We start from the raw sequence: 22,878 nt of genomic DNA, 5'->3' as shown, positions 1-22,878 counted from the left end.
GGGAGGAGGAACACAGGGTCTAGGTGAAGTGGGTGAACTCGGGAGGCCTCAGCTGGCTGTCCGTCTTCCGATGGGAACCATGCTTTCCGGCTCTTATCCCCATCAAGGCCCCTCACACCATAAGCAGGGAAGCAAGCACCGCCACTGTCGGGAGCCGGGTTCTGGCCACAGCTGCCTCCTGTCTGAGTGCTGCCCAGGCCCTGACCGCCGGGAGGCCATCTCTCTTTGCGCATCTCGGGGTGCCGGGTGCCCCTAGAGGGGGTTGCTGGAAGTGAGGTAGACCGGATAGGACCTCAGCCCATGCTGGGCACGCACCTGGCAAGCTTTCTAAAAGTTCCCTACCCCCATCACCTGAGAGCTTGCCCCTTCGCCCACGGGGCGGGGACTTCTGCTGGCCAGGCTGGTTTTCGAGGTTGGCAGTGCTCTGGGCATGTGGTCCTCTGGTGGGCACCGTGGTTCTTCCACCACATTCTCTGGCTCCTTGGGGCAACATGCCTGAGTGGAGAACCTCCATCCTGAACCCATCAGGAGGATGCTGCCCAGCTGAGTGCAGGCATCTTGGCCCTGCGGTCTGCTGCCCCTCCTCCGCGCCTCCCCTGGCCCCCTGCTCTGAGTGCCAGGCCTCAACCACCTCAGGTCTGAGTTTCTGGTGGGGGGCCACCCCGGGGTGTGCCTGTCCAAGGGCTCTTGCACCCCGATTGCTGGCTCGAGCCTCCTGGTAGTGGGCCTGCCTACTCGAGGGTCTGGTGCCAGTACCCATGGTGGCAGCTCAGGGGCAGGCACCACACTGCACCATCTCCACCCACAGCATAGACCACAGTGGGGGGCTCTCCTGAGAACGTACGTTTCCAGCCTGGCATCTGCCAACCTGGGTGGGGGCAGCGCCATCCAGCCTTTCTGTCTGACTCCACGGGCTGGGGGGTGGATCGCCATCAGCTGAGGCTGGGCCCTGTGAGGTGGACCCCTCCCTTCCGGCCCTGCCACCCCAGCCGCCATGCCACCCTCCCTTGCACCCTGTGGAACCACAGCCGTGGTCACTGTGGTCAGGTCACCGGGGAGGAACAGGTCACCACTCAGCATCAGGAAGGGCTCAGCACACGGTTCTTTAGTCAGGCAGGACAGCTCTCCGCTGTGCCCACAGGCTGGCCTCTGCCCTGCCAAGGCAAGCATCCCTAAGCTCTCACTCTGTCTGCAGGTTCCAGGGGCAGCCCACTGGGCGGGAGGCCCCCTTGCTGGAAACTGCAGGCTGTTGGCCCCCACCACACCCCCGTCGCTACCCACCAGGCAATCCTGTGCTGGTGACCTGTCACGGCCACGCCTCCATGTGGCTTCTTGCTGTCCCTTGCTGGGTGACTGTCCCACTCTCTCCCGGTGACAAGAGCTGACAGGGGTAAGGTAACCTGGGCTTGACTGAGTGAATGGCCAAGGCCGAGCTTGGAGCCTGCCCCTCCCCAGGGGCCATGCGTGCACCACATGTCACCACTGTCTACCTCCTTGAGACGTGGGCCCATTTCCCAGCATGCCCCGGCGGGGGGAGACTGCACCCTGCCTCTGCACTCACTGCTTCGCCCACCAGACGAAGGAAACCCTAGAGCAGGACCCCTGAGAGGCAGGTGTGTGCCAGGCTGAGGCACCGGGTGCGTTCACAGGTCTGGCGGGGCTCCTGGCGTCTGGTTCTTGCACCTCTTTCCCCCGGACTGTGTATAAGGAGCAGGCCTGCCTTGGGACACGCTCCTGCCCCTTGCTCCTGGGTGACCCATGTGGCATGTACCCCGCCTCTGTGCCTTCTCTTCCATCCCAAAGGAGTCCCCGCACTAACAGCCCCGTCAGCCTGGTGGGAACCCTCAGGGATTTACCACACGTCCTGTGCTGCCCTCCAGGCCCAGCAAGGGACAGCTGGAGAGACTAGCCGTAGCTTCAGAAGTCTGACGGGTTCTCCTGCCTGAGCTGTGGGCAGCCTTTCCTGGCCCCAGCCCTCCTCTGCGCAGCACCACCCACTCACAGCACCCCCATTCCTCCCATCGGTTATCTGCAGGCTGCCCTGTTCTCCCAGGAGGGCTGGGGTCCTGGGTCCAAGGTTGCTTGAGGCGATTCCGTGCCCACAGTCTGTGGGGAGTGTGGCCTGTGGTTTGAGCTACAGGGGGTGCTGGCTCCCTTCCTCTCTGGGATTGTCGGGGGTGGGCAGGCTGAGTGAAGGAAGCTCATTCTGGCGGGGTGTAGCTAGGTGGCGTGGGAGGTGCGGGCAGGGGCTGGTTGGCGGCCTCTTAGGAGGGTGGTGAGTCGTGCGGGTGAGGTTGGCACGCAGGGCTGGTCTGGACGTTTCCGCTGCCTTTTGTTGTTTAACGTGGGAAAGAGCACCAGCTTGGGTGCAGGGTGTCCCATGTGGTGTAGGGGTGTCGGGTGATGCCTGTGTGTGTGTTCCCATCGGTTACCATGGGGAGAATCAGAATAGATGGTCTCCATGGAGACTATCTTAAAATTAGTCTCTCTGGAGGTCCGGACACTGCTACAGGGCGCGCTGCACTGCTGTGCCCGCACCCCGGGCTGGGCTGCCATCCCTGCCCCCTCAGGTCCCAGGGCCCCACATCCGGCCCTGCGGGGACCCCTAGTCTGGCCTCAGCTCCATGGCCGGTTCAAGTCACCCCGGAAGCTTCCCCTCCCTCATGAAAACAATGTAAAGGCGGCCTTGTGGGGATTTTCTGGTGGGCGCAGGAAAGCAGAGGGAACCATATCAGGGACTCCCACTGTCCTGGCCCCTCACCCTGCTTCCACAGCTGGCCCCCTACCTGTTCAGGGGCAGAGTTGGGATATTTTAAAATTTTAATGCCAGCTATGTCTGGTGGCACCATGGTCACGTGTTGGGCCACACTCGATCCTCAGGGTAAGCAGTTCGAAACCACCAGCAGCTCCTTGGGAGAAGGTGGCGCACTCTCCTCCCGCCGGGGGTGGGGGATGTGACTGTGGTCATCATGGACCCCAGGGCCTCGGGCTTGTCTGTCATCTCACGCTGAGCACGGGCTTCTCCGGGTCGACTCTACAATCACCCCAAGGCACAGACGGTTGTTACCACTCCCGGCAGAACCCACGTTCCCATTTAGCCCCCGGCCACGCTCACGGCTTCCTTGCTGTGGCAAGAGGGCGAACTTGAGATTTGTTCCCAGCCAGATGTGGGGGGGCTTCGAGGCAGCTGATAGACCTCCCTGCGCCCATTGGTGGGCACACTGCGGGGCGGGCAGTGCTGGACCTCGTTCTTGGGTCGTTTGTGCTACGTGGTCCCTGGACCCCCTTGCTGCTGACCGATGGTGGGGGGAGTGGGCCAGCTCCTGCCAGCTATCCTGGGGGAGGCCTCTGCTGGGGGGCACTGCCCTTCTTTGCAGCCCACAGAGGGGAGGAGGCGATGTGATGTCACCTGGGCTCACGGCAGCTGTGACTGGAAGAAAGCCGCCTTCTCTGCCTCCTCCTGGGGCGGCCTGTGGGCTGGGCAGAGCCACTCTGTCAGTGGGCTTAGCCCGAGTCCCGTGATTCTGTGCGAGTCCGAAAAACGTGAATGATGCGCCTGGTGGTGATGCCCGGGGTGTGGGTCTCAGTGGCCCCGGCTCCCCATTGAACTGAGCTGCAAGGAGAGTTTAAAATAGCCAGTCTTTGTGCCTGCCCGGGGGTGGGGGGTGGCTCTGAAAACTCAGCTCCAGCAGTCACAATGAGTGGCTTCAAGTGGGTCTATAAATAAACCTCCGAGTCTGCTCCTCTTTGTCGCAGAGAGAGAGAGAGAGAGAGAGAGAGAGAGAGAGAGAGAGCCTGGCATCTCCCCGAGAAGTCGGCTCTACCGCTCTCTGGTGCTCAGATGCCACTCGTCTGGGGGGCAGCAGGCTGGCTCCAGCCAGCCAGCCAGCGAGGGTGCCCACAGTGCTCTGCAGTCCCGGGACTCAGGAGAGGGAGGGGCCCTGCAGGAGGAAGTGGGGAGGCAACCTGGCAGTGTGCATGCAGTGACATTGCGTGCACCACTCTGGTGGCGGGCTTGTCCACACCGTGTCCCCCCACAGTCCATGGTGAGGAAGCATCAGACGGACGCCCACCAAGGGGCATTGCCCATGTTCCTCTACAGCAGCAGTTCTCAACCCGTGGGTCGTAACTCATTTGGTGGTCAAGTGACCCTTTTGCAGGGGTCCCCCAATTCATAACAGTAGCAAAATGACAACGATGAAGTAGCAGCGAAAATAATATTATGGTTGGTTGGGGGTCACCACCACATGAGGACCTGTATGAGAGGGTTGTGGCATTTAGGAAGCTTGAGATCCACTGCTCTATGACGTCAAGGGGACCAAGGGGGGGAAATGGCACCTCGGGCAGGGCCGGAGCCGGGGGCCGGGCGCTGAGGACACTAGTAGGAAAGCAGCCACGCCCCACAGGGCCTCAGTCTGGAGCATGGGTGTGTCAGGGACGGCTTCCTAGGCCCAGACACCATTCTCCAGGATCCCGGCAGTGCCTGAGTGAGTCGCCGGGCTTGGCTAGGAGATGGCTGTTGGAGCTCGCCCACTATTCCGCCGGGGCTGCAGCCTCTGCCTCCCTGTGGGCAGCTCTGCCCCGTCCACTCTGTGGACAGGAGGGACCCACGACCGGGGGCTTAGGCGGTGACACTTGACAGGAGTAGCCAGGGGTCACGCAGCCCAACACGCACATACATGAACATTGCACTCCAGTCCCACCCCCACACGGTTATCATCAGGGGAGGGAGATTTGGAACCTCTCTGCACCAATGTCAGCAACCTTTCCCCCCTCGGTTCTACAACTAGTTCAGAACGGCTTAGTTGAAATGAGAAAGCCAAGCCAAACAAAGAAGACTACAGTTGACCCTGGGGATTTCCCAGAAACCTGGTGGACTCCCTCCCAGTGTGTGGTAGGGCAGGGTCTCAGGCTTGGCTCTGTTGGGGGGTGGTGGGGGGAGCACAAGGCCAGGGGGCCGTTTGCAGAACAGAATCTGCTGAGAGCCCAAAGGGGCCTGTCTGTCCCCAGCATGGGACTCTGGGCAGTCAGGCTATGTGGGGTGCCCTCTGCCCCTGAGCTGCAGAGCTTACCTCTGCCACCAGGGTGGGTTTCTGCCACAGATGAGTGCCGTGGGCTGGGGTTGTGTCTGTAGGCCTGGGGCCTCCTGGGCCGGGTGATGTTTCTGGCCCTGTCCCCTGGCCTCCTCACTTAGCCTGCCTCCCCGGGCCTGCTGCCTCGGCACACAGGCCCCCCAGCCCCACCTCTGCCCCTGGGGGTACAGATTAGCCCCCTGGGATAGCTCCCCTTTTCCTGTGTGCAAGGCAGTCAATCGCATGTGGAAACTTGCCCTGTCAAATCCCGCAGCTGTGTGAGGAGACAGGTAGAGACCCCCCACCCCAAGAACAGGTTAGGGAGTCAGCAGTGATGGCAGGAGTGGGGGTCGGGGACCCACGCCCTGGCACTGCTGTGGGACTCGGCCTTTGAATTCTTGCCAGGCTGGCCTGCGAGCAGCATTGTGGTCAGGGTGGGAGGGGCACCTGTGACCCTGCCTCAGTGGAGGGGCTGTGGGGGAGGTGTAGGTGGGGGTGTCACACGGTACATGTGTTCCTCTTCCTCCGCCTCCTCCACGTCACAATCCACCCCCTGGTGCCGGCCAGAGTGGGGGGGCTGTGACCCACAGCAGTGCGGCACGTGGTCCATGGGAGGCTGCTGTGTCCCTCCTGGCACCGGGAGGCCTGGCCAGACACCAGGTGCTGCCATGCTCACAGTGGGACACTCTTAAGAAGGCAGCAGGGGTGTAGGGTCAGACGTCTCCCCTCCGTGGCCTGGACCCTCGGCCACAGGCAAGCCCGCTGCAGGGGTGCCACACGAGCAGTGCCAAGCTGTATGGGAGCGTCGCTTCCAGAAGACAGCCCACCCCTCTCCAAGAGAGACGCTGGTGGTGAGGGAGCCCCCGCCCTGCCCACCAACCCCTGGAGCATCTGTAGTGAAGTGTTGGCCACTTTCCCAGCATGCTAACCGTGCTAGGCAGCCCACGCGACTTCCAGAGAGCACGATGGGCCCTGCGTCACGTCTCTCAGTGAATTCTTCATCGTGTGCTGGGCGAGGCATTTGCATGTCCCGACGATGAGGGGTTCTGCGTGCAGGGGTTCCGACCCCCCTGCATCCAGCCCCCTCACCCAGCACCGCCACCCTCTCCGCCCCAAGGCCCTGGGAACAGCCACGCGTAGACCTCCATCTGGACACACGTGGCCCACGCAGGGTCGGCCCGTCCACGGGACTTGGCTCCATCAGCTCTGCCACATCCATCGCACGGGTCAGGGACACCACGCTGTGTTTCCTGTCCATGCCTTGCATGTCAGTGGTCACCGGGACCAGCTCTGCAGCATCCACTTGTGGGCAGCACCCATGTAAACCCTGGCAGTGAAGTCACCGGCTTACACGCCCCGCGCTGTGGTCCACATCCGGAGGAGCCGCCCAGCCGTTTCCCATGGTGGCTGCGCCTCTCTGCTTTCCCGCCAGCAGTTGGCGAGCGTCCGCCGTCTGTGTCTCCCCAGCACCTGCTGGTGTCCGGCTGTCTGGTACAACCCTCCAAACCCCTCGGGCGGGCGAGGCGCTCCAGCCAGAGGGAAGGACAGAGACAGCAGTTAAGTTGAGAGGCTTCACCGTGGGATGCGTGTTAGCCTCTGTGTCTGTGTGTGTGGGGGGGTGCCCCTCTCCCCAGTCTTACCCTCAGCCAGAGCAGCACAGCCAGTGTCTGGCCCTCTCTTACTTCCCAAGGGGGGTGGAGACCAAACCCCGCCGCTCTCCCACCCTCTTTACCAGCACTCACGCCGTGGCCCCTTCCCACGGGGCCTCCCTCCTCCTCGGCTTTACAGGGGAGGCCCACAAAGCCCATGGCAAAGTAGGACAGAGGGGCCGTAGGGTTTCCCCCGGAAACCTGCACACCCTCCTCCCAGCAGGGGGATTAAGAGGTGACAGCTCGAGGTCAGAAGTTCTGAGGACACAGTTCTTCAGCTGGGCACACAGGTAGGGCCACGTCTCTCGGTCATGTGTCCTCAGCCCCACCAGACAATTGCTACAATTCTCTCACAGCCCTGACAACCAGTGCGCCCGAGGCACCCTGCCCTGCCTGCTCCGCTCCAGTTCCCTGCCCGCAGTCACGCCTCCTGCCTACCGAGGCCGCGCTCCTGCTCTGGGCAGGGGAGCCCGCCACCTTGTGTCCTGGGCTGAGAATGTTCAGGGATCCTGGGGCCCAAAGGGTGAGCCCCACTCCTGGCTTCTCTCCTGCTGGGGGATCCCTTCTGCGTCCAAGGTGACTGTTTTAAACCGGGCGAGATGGCGAAACTGACCCTCAGGTGAGAGCTCTGTACCCTATTTGCGTGGTCCTGCCCCACAGGACAACCAACGCCTCATTTTACATCATCAGCAAGCGGTCCACCCCCTCCGATGTGCCTACCGACACCTCACATTCGTATAGCCCGGCCCAGTCATCTGGGGGCGGCAGGGACCACAGAGACTGGCTCAGCATAGTGCTTCATCCTTTGGAGACAGAGTGACTGTGCTTGGTAAGCTCGGGGATGGGCGTGGAGCCGGCTGCCCATCAGGGTCTGTGCAGGGAGGACACCGAGTCAGGACACCCTGCTGGCCGGCACATGAGCCCACGGGCCTGTTCCTGGGAACTCTCATCCATGGAGGAGCAATAGTGCCCAGAACTGGCCAGGCGGACGACCAATTCCAGGTTGGCAGCTAAGGAAGCATGGCCGCAGCGGGCAGTGGTAATGCTTGACTGATATGCCCATCTCGCATGGGGCTTGTGGCAGCAGCTCACACCTTCTGGGGAAGCCCCTGCCACCGCTGCTTGTCCATGACCTTGCTCACGGACGTCAAGGGATGGTCGTCTGGGTTTGTGTATTTCAGTGACAGAGGGGCGTGTGTGCAGTGTGGTTTTGAACTGCCGACCACGCAGCTCGCAGCCCGTCTGTCGGGTGACCACTGCACCAGCAGGTCTCCTCTGGGGCACAGGTCTGTAGGGTGGATTTCCCACACTGTTCCTGGCCCGCCCCCTGGGGGAGGGGGTCTGTTTGTCTGTTCCCCGCCGGTCTTGGTTGGTGACTTGGTGCGCTTGTTGGCCTTGTGCTGGGGAGGTGGGGGGACTGTGGTCTCAGTTGGTCCCATGGAAGTGAGGCCACCCCAGTAGTGCCCTCCCAGTAATCTCAGGTTTAGTGGGTCTGTGCTGCTCCCCCCAAGTCTCTGCCCTGTTTCTCCAGTGGCTCAGGGCGCCTGCTCTATTTGGGGACAGGGCCTCCTAAGGGCTGGCCGCCTTCCTGTGCCTGCGCTCCGAGGGGAGGACCTTTGTGTGTTCTGGGAGAAGAACCTGGCCCTCTCACCCAGTCGCTCACCTCTCAGACTCATTTGGGCGGTACGTGGTGGCCCTGAAGCCCCTGTCCCTGCTGTGCTCAGACCCCCGCTCTCTCCTGGGAGCTCCTGGTCCCCCCTCAAGAAGCTTGTATTCTGGTGTGGTCGACCCTTCCCGACCTCCCACATGCTGAGTGGAACCCCTGCGTCTCCATCCTGAAAAAGTGAGGGCCCCGGGGTCTGCCAGCCGGGCCGCATTCAGTGAAGCCCTCCAAGAGGTGTCTGAGTAGCTGAGCATCGAGCCACAGATACAGAAGCCCCTACTGTGTGCCAAGGGCTGAGCCCAAGCTGTGGCCAGCAGGCCGGCAGCAAAGGCAGTGGTCTCCAGACAGGCTGGACATGGGCCGTTGGTGAGCCTCTGGGAGCTGAGCCATCCGTTGGGAGGGAGATGGGTGCTTTGCTCCCCCGCTGACACTGCCGTCTGCTCTGGCAGAGGGGAAGTGTTGTCTTAGGGCCATCCGCACACAGTGCCACCGGGGAAGCCGGCGCTGACCCCACGGCCCCCAAGGACAGCACAGAACTGCCCAGAGGGCTTCCGGACTGGGTTTCTGCTCCTACCTCCCTCGGAGCGGCTGCTGGAGTCACACTGCAGACCTTGGGGGCCGCAGCCCAGCATGTAACCACTGTGCCACCACGCCCAGTCTGAGCTTGGGGCATCAGAATGTGGTGGAAAGCGGGAGGGAGTTTCCAGCAACTTTTCCTAGTCCCCTATCTGCCTGTGGAGGGTTGATCTTTGTGTCAATTTTCCTGACAGACAGAGTCTGCCACCAGGCCAGCCCCTTGTGCCCTTGGTGCTGCAGGGACGAGTGCTGGGTTTCCCGTGGGCATACGTGGACCAGCTCGTGAGGCCGTGGCTCCTAGTGTGTGGCCTGGCATGCACATCTCTCACCCCCTCAACTGCTTTGCTTATCTTGGCCATATTTCCCCAGCGCCCACCACTCCCTCACCAAGGGCAAAGCCCACACCCCCGGGCAGGAATGCAGGGAGCGGGGCTGCCGGCTGGCCTTTGATGCCACAGGAAAGGGTACATGGTGCCGGTTTAATGACTCAGGAATTTAGCAGCAGCTGTGGGCCTGACACTTGGAGATCTCCAGTGTTTGAGGCAGCCCACCAGGCCTTCCGGGGCAGGTGGAGGGACGACTCAAGTCTCAGGCCAGGAGCTGGGGGCCTCGATGCAGCTGTGGCAGGTGCCCCCCTCCGAGGTCGCTAGTGGGTGTGCTGACGCAGGGCAGGTCTGAACCCCTGTTTTCCCATCAGAAAAATAAGGTGAGTAAAGCCTGCAGCTACAGAGAGCCGTGGGACACAGCTTCCATGGGGTGGCATATAGAGCCCCGGCACATAGTGGGGCAGCAGTCACACAGGCGTGCTGGGCCGGTGCGGCAGGGCCAACTGTGGACTGGGAGCACACACTGGACTGGAACCCCCTGCAGAGAGAGAGGGCTTAGGCAGGAACTTGGAACCTCCTGATCCTGGAGTTCGGTGGGAGGCGGGGATGGCAGGTGGGGGCCGTCCTGTGGACTCTGACGCTTGCCAACAGTCTGGCCAGGACATTCATCGAAATGCGTATTTTCACTGGGCTGAGTGGGGTCTGGGTGCCCCCAGTCGGCCCACAGCTAACGGTGCTTGGAGAGTCTTTAGCATAATGGGGAAGCCCTGGAGTGGGGAATCTGGGGTAACCCAGAGAGGGGCCTTCAGGGCGGGGCTTCAGTGTCCCTGATCTGAGAGTGCCTTGCTCACCTCTCTCAGGCCCTGGGTCCACTCCTCAGCCTCTGTGGAAGCTTGCGTGAGGGGTAGGGCGCCCACCCTGCTGCCCTGCCGGCTCCCTTGAGTTGGGAGCCGGGCCTCTCTGGCTGGCTAGCGGCCGGTCTTCCATTCTGTTCTGGTAGGGCTGTCCCTCCCTTTCTGTCTCTCCTGCTTCACTGAGTGAGAGTCCAGCGTCCCCTCTGTCCCCTCACAGCTGCCCGACGAGGGCTTTGCTGTCCCGGCCGTCCCAGGCAGGAGCCAGGAGTCGCTGCCCAGCCAGTCCCCAGAGCCTGTTGACCCAACACCGACACTGACCAGCACGCTGGGCCACATCGTGGGCCAACTGGACGTCCTCACACAGGTAGGCCACCTCAGGGCCCCTGCTGACCGCGTCTGCCCGGGGTGTGGGCTCATCGGAAGCTTGCCCAAAGGTGTTGGGTATTTTAGAAAGCATCGTGATGATAGCCTTCATGTCCAGCCGAATGACTGAGACAGCAGGGCCTGTGCCCGGCAGGACCCTGCGGAGCCCATCGGCACAGTAGTCGGGCACTCGCTACTGACCTGAAGTGCATCCGAGCCCACTCTCCACGGGTTGAAAGTGTGGCAGCTGCTTCCAGAATGCAGCAGAGCCTGAACCCCCCCAACAGCCCCGCTCCACCTGTGTCAAAGGTGCCTGTGAATCAGAGAATGGACTTGATCCTGGTTCTCGTGTGTGCGCCCCCCCCCGCCCCCTGCCAGTCCCTAGAGCCAAGGTGAGGCCCAGGGGCTGTCCGTCTGTCCCATCAGGCCTTGGGATTGAGGCTGGCCCCATTCCCTGAGGCTCTCCCAGCCTGCGTGGGGAGGGCTAAGAGAGACAGGTCTCTGCAGAGGGCCTGGCCTGCACCTGCCTCTTGGCGGCTGCCCGGAACATGCACGTCCACCGTGCCACGTGGACCACCGAGTCAGAGGGGGCATGGGCCCCACCTCCTGGGTCGGGTAGCTTGTAGCTCACGGAGTGGGAGCCCCATGCGGGTCTTACCCTGGGTGGGTGGGCATCCGCCTGCCCGCCCACCCGCCTTCCACTCTGGGACGCATGAATCCCAGCGCAGCTGCAGGCAGGGCATCAAACGCTACAGAAGGCCAAGGGGCCCTTGCCACAGTGGGCCTCAAACCACCCGGGGCCTCTCAGGCCCCTTCTCCCCGGCCATCTGCTGCCCAGCACAGAACTGTGGAAGTGGCAGGAGCCACAGCAAGGGACAGTGGCCCCCAGTTCACGCACACAGGAACACCAAGGGCCTTTGGGGTTCTTGTCGAGATGGAGCTGAGAGGTGGCACCTTTGCCCACTGTGAGCACCATGTCCCACCCACCCACTGTCCCCCGCTGTCCGCAAGTGGCCTTGCCCTCAGGGGGTCCAGGTGGAGCTGCACACACTGGACCCCTCAGGGAAAGTGTTTAGGGGAAGGCGGGGGGGGGGCGGGGGGCGGTGAAGGAGAGGAGACCAGAAGAGTGTGCAGAGGCTTTAAACACACTAAGCCAAACAAGCCCTGCCGAGCCATCCTTGGGCCCCGCCTCTTCCTCGCAGGCTTGTCAGGTGAGAGAGGTGGCAGTGTGGAGTCAGGTGGAGCATCACAGGGTAACCCTGGAGGTGATGTCTGCGCTGGTGGTAAACATAGCTTGGGGGGGGGGCATGCGGAGGCCCACACCAAGAGCAGCTCCCGCTGCGGGGCTGAGGGGTGTGCGTGGATGGTCCTGTTAGGTGTGAGCCCGTGGGCAGGTGACAGTGACTGTCTCACGGGGGGGGGGGGGGTGCGGGCTGTGCCGCCATCTCTCTGGGTGGCTGTAGGCTGGCCCGAGTGTCTCCCTAGCACCCTCTTGCCACCCAGCCCCTTTGCTGTCTGAACAGCAGCCGGCCCACCCAGGTGCCAGGCTCCCCAGCCAGGGTGCTACTGTGCAGCCCCGAGGGCCCCTGGGTGCTGCCTGTCACGACAGACATGTCCCGAGCAGACCGGAGTCCGTAGACAGCACCCGTCTCAGGGCCTTGACGCGCACCTCCCCCGGCACTACCACCGTCCAGACGGGCTGGGCTCGGTGTGGTGGTCCCTCCCCTCTGTGCGCTGGGGCTCAGCCAGGCCACAGCCAGGCCACCCTCACCAGGCAGGCCTTCCTCAGCCCGGATGTCCCAGGCTGATCAAGCCCTCTGCCCCAGTCCCGGGGCCTGGCGACAGGCCTGCTGGGCGAGCGCTGCCCCAGGTGCCACCCCTCGGCAGTCATTCTTCCCTTGCCTTCCCTGGAGTCCTTCCATGCTCCCCGGTCACCGAGTCACTCAGCCTTTTGCACTGCACCCGCCACCCAGTGGCGCCTCAGAGCGACCTCCATCCACAGCACGTCCTTCTAGGAAGCCTTTGCCCAGGGAGGTTGGTGGGGCACCAGGTGGAACTGGGGACAATGGAGCTGCCAGCCCCTTGGGTGCCATGAGCAGGGCACCCTGTTCCAAAGGTTGGCAGTCCTTGGAGCCTGCCTCCCTGCCCAACAGCACGGTGCCCCCAAATCGGGCGAGGCCTCCCCCACAGATGGATGTCTGTGGCCCATCTGGTACCAGCCTGGGGACCAGGAGCCCAAGCACTCCTCAGGGATCAAGAACCCAAGAGGGGAGTGGTTCCACAGGTGCCTGGGAGCCTGCAGCCCCACCTGACCGCCTGGTCATGGCCACATTATGCACCCTGCCTGCACCTCAGGGTCTGGGCTTATCCAGGACCCACGTCACATGCCCCCGTGAGCATCCGGTGAGTCACCATGTGAAGCTCGCCCATGGGTACCCAGCCACGTCACCTGCCCTGACACGCCAGCTGCTGCCACGGCCTGTCGCTGTTAGTCTTCCAGGCTGGGCTAGACCAGGGTGCAGGTCTTCCCCCTGCCTCATATAAGCCGGACACCCCATCCCTCTACACAGAGGGTCAACTCCGTGTTTCTCTGAGCAGAAGTAGGGGGGGGGTTCTCTTCCGAGAAAGCACCTTGATTAAGCTCTTCCTGTGTGTGTGCAGGGGCGGGGGTGGGGAGGGGGCGGGACCAGAGCTGCCCTCAGGAAGCCTCCAGATCCTGCTTCCCTCAGAGCCTGGGCTCCTGGGAAGAGCAGGCCCACCTCTGGTGCAGGGTCACAAAGACCGGGCCCTCAGGCTTCATCTGCTGGGGACGCTGAGCAGAGCAGGGACTGGGCTCGTGCTGAGTGGCAGGAAGGGGCGCCCAGGCCTCCATCATAGCTCCAGCCATTGTTCTGGCTTTGCTGCTCTCTCAGAGGCAGGCTTTGGTCCAGGAGGCAGCAGAGGAGTGGACACACATGTGTACCTGCCAGGTCCCTGGCCTCCCAAGCAGGGCCACCCAGCCCGAGGCTCCCTCGGGCACAGGAGAACCTGATTGCACTGGTGTGGGCCACTGCTCGTCGGCGTCCCTTGCTAAACCATTCGGACCAGGTGGGGGTTGGCATCCTTGTTTGGTGGCTTCTGTGAACCACACTGCCCTTCACGTGTAGGATGGATGTTCTTACTCAGTGCCTGTGCACACAGCCCGAGGGCGTCCCTCTTTGCCCTGGCCCTTTGGGTGGGAAGGGCCACGTCCTTCCCCTTGTCGTGGCCAGGCCCCAGGGCCTGAGCACCGTTTATCATCTCACTCACCCCCACAGGGATGTGGGGGCAGAGTGTCCTCCGACTGCACAGCTGCCCTGCCCGTCCCCTCCCGCAGGTCCTCCCAGCAGAGCAGACCTCGGGTATGGTCTCCAACTTGGAAGTGGCCAGTGGCAATCGGGTTCAGCTTACTCCTGACGAGGAGGCCCGTCTCTAGCCCTGCTGTTCCCTGGCAGACGACCTCCAACCTTCCCAGTGTCGTGTCTTGTGTGCCCCAAGTTCTGCTCACCGACGGCTGTTGCCAGCTCTTAGTGTCGTTGGCCCAGGAAGCCCTGTCTGAGTCACCCAGGCTGGCACTGCTTTCCGAGGTGTATGTTGGATGCCTTCCACCCAAGCGCCCTCTCATCTGGTGCTGTCCCTAACAATATAGAGGCCGCTGCTTAGAGGGTTTTCGCTGGCCAGTTCTCTTGGAAGTAGATCACTAACCTCTCCGTCCTAGCCCCTCTTACCCTGGAAGCGCGGCTGTGACCTGCCAGGTGCGGGCGGCCCTATTGGTGCGTGCAGCGCCACGCATCCCGGCCACGCCAGAGCCACCAGTGTGACAAATAGACAGGGTAAGACCTGTCTGCCTCCAGGGAGGACCAGTGAGCACGGCCCGGAGACAGTCACTCGCCCAGTCAAGTCCACTGGAGAACTGCCCGTGTCCTCAGCCTGACAGGGGTCCCCCGCGGCGGTCCAGAGGCACTGAGGAGCACGGGATTGGACAGAGGAGGAGGATCAGCAGTTGGATGCCATGGCCCGGGCCATAGATGCGACGTCAGGGATCTCAGGACCTCACCAGATGGAAGACACCGGAATCAAACTGACTACATCTGTGGCGTGCTCGTCTGGGTTGACTAGAGAAACAAATCCAGAGATGCGCATATGTATAAGAGTTTTCTATAAAAGAGCAGCTGTATATGGAGAAACAGTCCCGGTCAAGTCCATAATCCAATATTAGCCCCATGTCCTCTTCAGACTCACACAGCCATGCAATGAAGCCGACTGCAGGATGATCACAGGTCGGTGGGCGGAAAGTCTTGTGGATCCAGTGGCAGTGGAAGCATCTCAGCGCTGGCGTGGGTCTCCACGTGGCTCCTCCAGCTCCAGGGCCCTGGCTCCGCCATCGTCAGCGTAGCTCCGTGTGGCTCGGCAACAGGAATGTCTCACAGGGAGAGTGTGCAGTCCTGCGCCTCCAGGGAGGAAGACAGGAGTTTCCGGCATCCTCAGGAGAAGGCCACACCCACACAGAGGCTTTATTGGGATCCTGATGGACAAAGCAGACTCCACCACAGAACACTGTGAGTGCACACTTGTCCTGCTGGAGGCCGCGACTCTGGATCCTTGGAAGGAGGCCTTTGTTCTCTGCGGTCTCCCAGCCGAGGGGAGACTCCTTGTCTCCTTCCTCGGATCTGCAGGCTCCACACTCCTTGGCACCCGCCCTGTGTCTTGGCGCCCCTCTTCCCCAGATCTAGAAGGCTCCCGGGTCCAAAGGATGCACCCTACTCCCACCCTTTCTTGGAGGTGGTGTGCGGCCCCTGGAGGTCGTGGGAGCACCCCTCATTTCTCCAGCCTCGTGAGATCATCCAGGGGGCGCAGGCCACACCATGGGCCCCCCCCCAGACAGCCCACACCTGGGAGGGTGGGTAAAATTGGGGGCAGGTGAAGAAAGAGGAAGACACCCATGAGGTAGGTGACACGCGGCTGCCATGTGGGCTTGGGCCAGCACTTGGGAGGTTGGTGCAGGGCAGGCCGTGCCATGTTCTTGTGCACAGGGCCACTTTGGGTCAGAATGGCCCAGTGAGCCCCCTGCCCTGTGCTCGAGGGCTCCCGTGCCCTCCCTCGTAGGCTGTGGTCAGCAGGGCTGGCTCGTCCCTCTGGGAGGCGCTGTGTCACCCGAGGCTGTGGGCACAGAGCCCTCTTAACAGGGTGTGCAGAACAGGTAAAAGGCAGACACCGGGCCGGTGCTGCCGGGGGCAGTGTGGGGAGGCAGGAGGGGAGCATTCCACAGACCTCTCCTCTCAGCAGTGGCGAGAGCAAGGGGATGTCTTCGCCAGGCTCTGAGGGGAGGAGGGCATGGGGCTTAGTGCCCTGGGGGCCCTGGACTGAGGAAGAGGGCTGGGCTAGATCAGACCCTGGCACGGGGCCAAGACCATGGGCCAGCCACTCTTCAGACGGGGCCCTCCCAGCAGTCTAGGGGTCGAATGTTGCTTCTGTTTCCACGTGGACGTTGGGCTTCTCTCTGGAGGGAACCGGGCTAGCCTGTGGCCGTGGTGGCTGAGTGCACAGCGGGCTGCTGTCCTGCCCTGGGGGCAGTGCGGGGGGACATCTCACGTGTCTCTTCCAGAGTGGACTTGGTCAGATGGGCTTCCACGGGCTGCCCTTTGGCCAGGGAGGTGGTGTTGCTCCCGTACCACTTGGGTCTGGAGACAAGGGGCTTGTTCTCTGTGAAGAGGCTGCTTCCTGGGGCACTAGGGCTTTGGGACGCACGTAGGCTGTGCCCACAGCCCACAGGCTCCTCAGGCTTGGGGGTGCGTGGTGGGTTGCCTCCCCCACATGCTGACTCAGAGCTGGAGGGGCTGGGGGGCTTGTTTTGATGCTTGGGAAGGAGGGGCCCCGGTGGCCTGGCACATGGGTCTGGGAGGACACGAGTGTCCCCATTTGTGTTAAGCCTGCGGTTGTGCAGGCAGCTCCCCCCCACCCCCAGACCCTGCTGATGGAGGAGAGGCCTTGGGCTAGGCAGGCTGGGCCCTGGGTGTGGTTGCTTCTGGCCTGGTGTGTTCACGGTTAACGAGTCTCCCATGGTCTGAGCAGGCCTGGAGCCGTAGTGGGTGGGGGTGGGGGTCTCAGATGCAGGCGCCCGGCAGGAGGGGGGGGACTCCAGGTGCTGTGCCCCTCTGTGAGCCCATGGTCAGCACAGGCAGTGCCCGGTGGGCACCTGTAGCTGGAGCCGAGGCCACATGCACGTCCCTCGGCCGGCCTCCCCGTGGTCGTGGCCGGGTGGGCTTGGGGAGAATTCAGCAGAGCACAGAAATTGCTGGGGGAAGTGCTGTACCCCTGTGCTAATCAGGGCCTGGCTTGACGCGAGACTAGCCTGGGTGAGGAGGATGGATGGATGTCCCGGACTTTTCTGAGGGTCCCGGACCACTGGGCAGTCTCTGGCTCTGGGCATTCAAAGCACAAGACCAGACTCTCTGCCGTGAGTGGATGCCGACTCACAGTAGCCCTGCTGGGTGGGGCAGAACTGCCCCCGTGGACTTCCAAGACTTGGGGCAGCTATGGGAAAGGGAGGCAAAGGCCAGAGTCCGGTGGAGTTGGTGGCCAGGAGGTAGGTGACTTGGGGCCCTGCTCCTTGGCTGTCATGGCTGACACCCAGCTCCCCTGCTGGCCCACACAGGGCTGGTGGGGAGTCGTGCATGAGCCCCGGGCCAAGTGGCAGCCACTGTGTGCGCCAGCCCGTCTTGGGTGGACAGTGCCCTGCGGGCCGGGAGCAGCCGGGTGTGTAGTGGGGCTGGATTGGACTTCTCCACTGGGGGAGCTGTGATTCGGCCGAGTTTATGTGACAGGAGTAGTTGTGAAACCACGAGGAAGGAAGCTTGGCCATCATCTTTACATCCCGTGGCTAGCCCACCCACAGAGAACCATGTCCCATGTCCTTCCAAGAGAGCGGCTCCTTCATGGAGGCCAAGGCCGGGACCAGTGTTGTCAGGAAGCCTAACCCCCCGAGACGGCGGAAACATGGGCGCACACTGCCTGCAGACTGAGGCCCGGTCTACCCTGCAGCTGCCGCAGGCTGGGGGAGGGGGAGGGGGTTACAAAAAGACAGTTACTGATCCCAGAGAGATTGGGAGGAATTTCTTTAAATATCTACTGTGTGTGTGTGTGGCATATGTATGTAGTGTGATGTGTGTGCGTGTTAGTGTCGTATGTGATGTCTGTGTATGTGTGTATGTATGGCATGTGTGTGTATCTGGTGTAGGTGTGTGTGTGCGTGTATATATGTGTATCTGGTGTGTGTATGTGTCTCGTGTGTGCATGTGTCTGGTGTGTGTGTATCTGGTGTATATGTGGTATGTGTGTGATGGTGTGTGTGCATGTCTGGTATCTGTATATGTGTATCTGGTGTGTGTGGTGTATGTGTGGTGGTGTGTGTGTGCGTGTCTGGTATCTGTATACGTGTATCTGTTGTGTGGTATATATGGTGTGTGTGTGTGTGTGTGTATCTGGTGTGTGTGTGCGCGTGCGTGTGTGTGTGTACGCATGCATGCGCAGGGACTTGTGTGACCTGGGTCAGGGCACATCCGACATCTCTCAGCCTGGACGTGCCCTCCTGGATCTGGCCCAAGGAGGGCAGGGCAGAACCCCTCCCCCACTTCCCACTGCCACCTCCCACGGCCTAGTGCATTGTCCTGGGCCGGCCGAGTTGGGGTGGGGGTTCCTTCCAGGGGCCTCAGGGCCCCGGTTGAGCTGGCAGGCGGCAGGCCTATGCCCCTCCCACTCCCATCCTACTCTGGTGGGTGTCATCTACCCAGCAGTCTGTGTGCAGGCACTGAGAACAGGCACTGCGCCTGGAAGACAGACCAGGTCCTCCGTCCACCCATCCCTGTGGTATGTGCTCATCCCGGCTGGCCGATGCCAGCAGCCTCGAGGGCCGGTGCTGATGTGCCCGGCTTGAAGGCCACAGGCTGTTAGGCTCTGGGCCCTGGCTGGGGCGTGGGGCTCGGAACGCAGACGAGGAAGCAGCCAGAGGGCCCTGCTAGCCCACTGCCACCCCTGACTCACAATGACCCGCTGGCCGGCACCTTCCACCCAGCAGCCTTGTCAGGGCTCTGTGCACATGTGCCCTCACAGACATGCAGTCACACAGAGACACACATGCATGCACACACACACACAACTGAGAAACAGATGGGCGGGCCTTGCATGCCCCGCCTGCTTCTGAAAGCCCACTAGACCCCACAGTGGGGGGAGAGGGGGAGAGTCCCCTCTCGTGGCATCTGGTTCTGATTTGTAGATCCCAGATGGAGTCAGCGCCGCGCCCCAGGGGAGAACTGTCCCACAGTTCCATCTTTGCAGTGAGACCATGGAGGAACGAGAAGCCCAGGGCACTTCAGTCTAGGCAGGGCCGCGGGGCCGTAGCTGGGCATACCAGTGCGTCTCCATACCCCTAAGCTGCCCCCTGTCTCGGAGAGCCCCAGCCCCCCAGGGAGAAATGACTGGGGAGCCCGCATCAACCGCAGGCCTGGAACTGATTACAAAGAACTTTCCATCATGGGAACCTGACATGCTCAGAGAGCACAGACCTTTCCAGGCCTGACCGCAGGCTGCCTCCCAGTGGCCTCCTCCAGCCCCGTGTATGCCCAGGCTCCCCAGCAGGCCACAGTCTGGCCACGGCTCCTGAAGGGGTCAGGGCTCGGCACGCTGCATTCCCCCAAGTACACCTCCATGCCCAGCACGGACACCGAGCAACTGCTGAACAAACTCCTGGTCCGAGGACAGGGACTCTGCAGGACAGGGTAGACCTGCCCTTGTGACTCACAGTGACCCTGCAGGACAGGGTGAACCTGCCCCTGTGACTCACAGAGACCCTGCAGGACAGGGTAGACCTGCCCCTGTGACTCAGTGACCTTGCAGGACAAGGTAGAACTTCCCCTGTGAATTTCCAAGACTGTAACTCTTTACGGTAGTCGAAAGCCTAGTTTTTTTCCCACGGAGCTAGCTGGGGGTTTTGAACTTCTGCCCTTGAGGTTAGCAGCCCACCTTGTGGCCAATACGCCCCCAGGGCTCCTGTGTAATAGTCTCCGTTACTAAGGGGAGTCATTCTTGCAGCAGCTCTGGGGCAGGGTGCTCCCCCAGGTGTCCTCTGCCTTCTGACCATTTCAGCCCCTTGGCCCCGTGCTCCATCTAGTCCCCGCTCAGACCCCATTGCCTTGGTCTCCTGGCTTTCTGAGCTTACGCCCCTCACCACTGTGACCCTGCCCAGCCGAGAGCCTGGTGCCCTGTCGTGCTTTCTGGGGGACCCACAGCTGCTGCCTGCCAGCATCTTTCCATTAGGGTTTTCCTGGCCGTGGTGGGGCCTCAATCATGAACAGCAAGCAGTACCACTGACCAGATAGGGGCTTCCTAAGGAAGGAGTGGATAGCCAAGAGGTGCCGATGGGGCTGCTCTCCTTCCCCATGGCCCCCGCCCCCTAGCGTGGTCCACCATTGTCAGAGCATTCAGGTCTCCCACTTGGTTCCAGCACCGTGGCCACACGCTGAGCCAGAGCCAGGGCTCTGCCCAGGCTGTCTGCCCCCCTGGGGGGGGCGTGACACACGTGTGTGACACGGTGTTGGCGGGTGCCCCCAAGGACCCTGTGGGTGTCCACACCACTCAGGCACTGTGACACGCCCCCTCTAGAGGTCTTGCCCCCCTCCCCCTTGGACTTGCACCGAGCAGGGCCCTGAAATCTGCTTCTGGGAGTCAGCAGAGATCCAAACCCAGGCTTCATGTGTGTGGGCCAGTGTGACCCGGAGCTGGACGCCGGTACAGCTCCCCAGCGGCCAGCCGACAGCGGAGGCAAGGGCGGGCATGTGTGGGTGCCGTGGTGCTCTGCGGTGCCCATGTGGGGTTGGAGGACGGGTGTCCCGGCGCAGCCTCTTCAGGCTTCGCTTGAGTTCGGGGAGCTCAGAATACCACGCTGCCACTTTAAGCTCTGCTATTTTTACCCCGTGCTCAGAAGGGCCCTTGTTGCTCGCGCAGCGTCTCGCACTTCCCGAGCTGTGGGCGCGAGTAGACGGAGGCTGGGCCTGCTCTGCTGCCTGGGGGAGGTTCCATTGACATGGCCCTGTTCAGCCTCTCTGGGGCTGGGGGTCTTCCTGGGGGAGCCTGGGGCTGGTGAGTCAGGCTGGTGGCCCCAGCTCCTGGACCCACCGGCCTGCTGGCCTCCCACCACGCCCCGGTTCGGGCCTCCTGGGTCTCTAGCTCCTGCTGTGCGGCCACCCCATGGCTCTGAGCCCCGGCTGGGCCCTCAGCTCACCTGCTCTGGGTCCACCCTCCACATTGGGGGGTTGTGTGTGGGCTCCCTGCCAGCTGCCCCTCCCACAGTGAATATGTGCTCAGAAAGGCAGGAGAGCCCAGCCTCCTGGCCCAGCCCAGAGCGCCATCCACCTGTCCTCTCAGGTGCTTTAGGACAGGACAGGCCCCTGTTGTCTCCCCAACCTGGCCCACCCTGGGGTGCCATTTATATGGACCTTTGGATATCTCTGGCTGCGCCGGGCTAGATGGCCATGCTGCCCTCTCCTCCCGTCCTGTAGGCCCCGCTGCTGTGAGGTCACGTTTGGAATCAGAGTCTCGGGACAGGCAGGCTTGGTTTAGTTTGGTTTTTTAGGGGGGACAGGGGGTAGCAGGCTTGGTTCCCCCGTGGCCCTGAGTCTGAGGCTGCCGGGGAAAGTCTGGCTGAAGGAGCATTTTGGAGCTCAGCATGGTTGGGCCTTGCAGCAGCCAGGGGAAACTGGGCACGCTGCTCCTGGCCAGCCGGGGCTGTATCCTTTGCCACTGCCTGAACTGGAGACCCCCTTCACGGTGGACCAGCCGGCAGCAGCAAAATGCAGCAGTCACTGGCAGCCCAGCTCTGCCCCTCGGGGTCCAGGCCCTGTCCTGTGAACTGGGGTGCAGAGCTCCCAAAACCCTGGCTAGCTCGCTCACGAGGGGCCAGTGGCCAGGCAGAGCCATCTCCAGTAGGTGCCGTCGAGGGTAAACCCCCTCCCCAAGTGTTTCCTTGTGTTGTTGGATTAAAGGAGTGTTTTCTTCACCCCGGGCCAAGGCCAGAGCCTCCTGTGGCCTTGGGGCCTGTGGCAACCCCCCTCGGGGATCCGTGGACAGCGGTTGAGTCTCACGGAGTGAGGTTTCCCCGCTACCCCGATGGGGGTCTGCCCAAATTGAGGCTGTGAGATAGGAGCACATCCTCTTGGCCTGCAGGGTCACGTCCACTGAGTGCTGGGGGTGGGGGGCATGGGAGTGGGGTAGGCCTATGGATGTGTGAATGTGTCTACGGGCAGTGGGCCCAGGCGCCTCTGCCCCTCTGCCGACACCATCTAAAGCCAAAAACAGTGGGACGCCCTGGCCCACAGCAGGCGGCGCAGTCCTCTGCAGGAACGTGGAGCAAGCAGGAAGCAGGGTCAGCCCTGGAAAGGTACCCTGCTGACCAGCACCGCCAGCATGGCTCGTGGGGGCACCGCATGTCCGTCGGGGCTATGACAGGCCAAGGCCTCCCCACACCTCCACAGGAGAACTCTGTCCAGCTAAGTGGACTGGTCACTCGCCGTGGCTGTACCGGGCCTCACTGGCCTTCTACCTTTTGTCCCCTGCCGGCCTGGGGACCTTCCAATATGGGGGCAGGACCAGGTGGAGCACTCTAATTTGGGGGTGCTGCTCCTCCCTGCTGAGATGGGTGCCTGTCTGTGGCAGGGCTGGGCCCCGACACCACAGTCTGACTGGCAGATGGCCAGGGCTGTGGGACCTCCATCCTGTCCCTACCCACAGAGGCCAGTGGCAGCCCTCCAGAGCTAGCAGGATCCCACGTGGTGGCAGGGACTGTGCCCACAGGCAGGGCCTGGGCAGAAAGAATTGGCACCTGCCATCATGTGGGCCATGCTTGTGGGTCCCCAGGGTCACCGTGAGCTAGCTCCTCGGCCCTGGGCGCCTGAGCAGTTGCCATGTGTCTTCCAGACAGTGTCCATCCTGGAGCAGCGTCTGACTCTGGCGGAGGACAGGCTGAAGCAGTGTCTGGAGAGCCAGCAGCTGATCTTACAGAGAACGCCGCCGTGACGGGCAGCACTGAGCGTGTGGTGGGGTTGGGGGTGGCAGGCCAGGACGAAGGTCAGTAAATAAAGGTGGTGCTGCTCTATGTGACTCACACCCCCAAGTGCACCTCCCCCACACCCCATGTGAGGATACAGAGCCCAGCTGCCAAGACCACCACACTGTGGGGAGGGAGCCCCTCCTCAGCCATTCCCACCCTGCGGTGGTTTCTGTAAACCTGAGGAGGGGACCCATCGGAGCCAGGTGTATCCAGGGGCCAGCCCTGGGCAGGGAACAGGCGGGGGACGGGGTGGGGGG

At 62.5% G+C, this 22,878-nt stretch overlaps 1 protein-coding gene across 2 annotated transcripts in view; it reads left to right on the top strand.

Moving 5' to 3' along the window:
* POC1A (POC1 centriolar protein A) overlaps nucleotides 1-22,653 on the top strand; it is a 45,246-nt gene extending 22,593 nt beyond the window's left edge. Inside the window, exons 10-11 of one of the 2 annotated variants that reach the window (XM_075547464.1) lie at nucleotides 10,358-10,504; nucleotides 22,489-22,653. In XM_075547464.1, the coding sequence (XP_075403579.1) occupies nucleotides 10,358-10,504; nucleotides 22,489-22,587 (246 nt within the window). In that variant the 3' untranslated portion in view covers nucleotides 22,588-22,653. The remainder of the gene's footprint in view (nucleotides 1-10,357; nucleotides 10,505-22,488) is intronic. The other variant, XM_075547466.1, reaches the window with a different exon arrangement.
* The last annotated feature ends 225 nt before the right edge of the window (nucleotides 22,654-22,878 follow it).

This window comes from Tenrec ecaudatus, chromosome 4 (genome assembly GCF_050624435.1).
Source record: "Tenrec ecaudatus isolate mTenEca1 chromosome 4, mTenEca1.hap1, whole genome shotgun sequence".
NCBI classification, from domain to species: Eukaryota; Metazoa; Chordata; class Mammalia; order Afrosoricida; family Tenrecidae; genus Tenrec; species Tenrec ecaudatus.
This window is presented reverse-complemented; position numbering and strand designations above follow the sequence as displayed.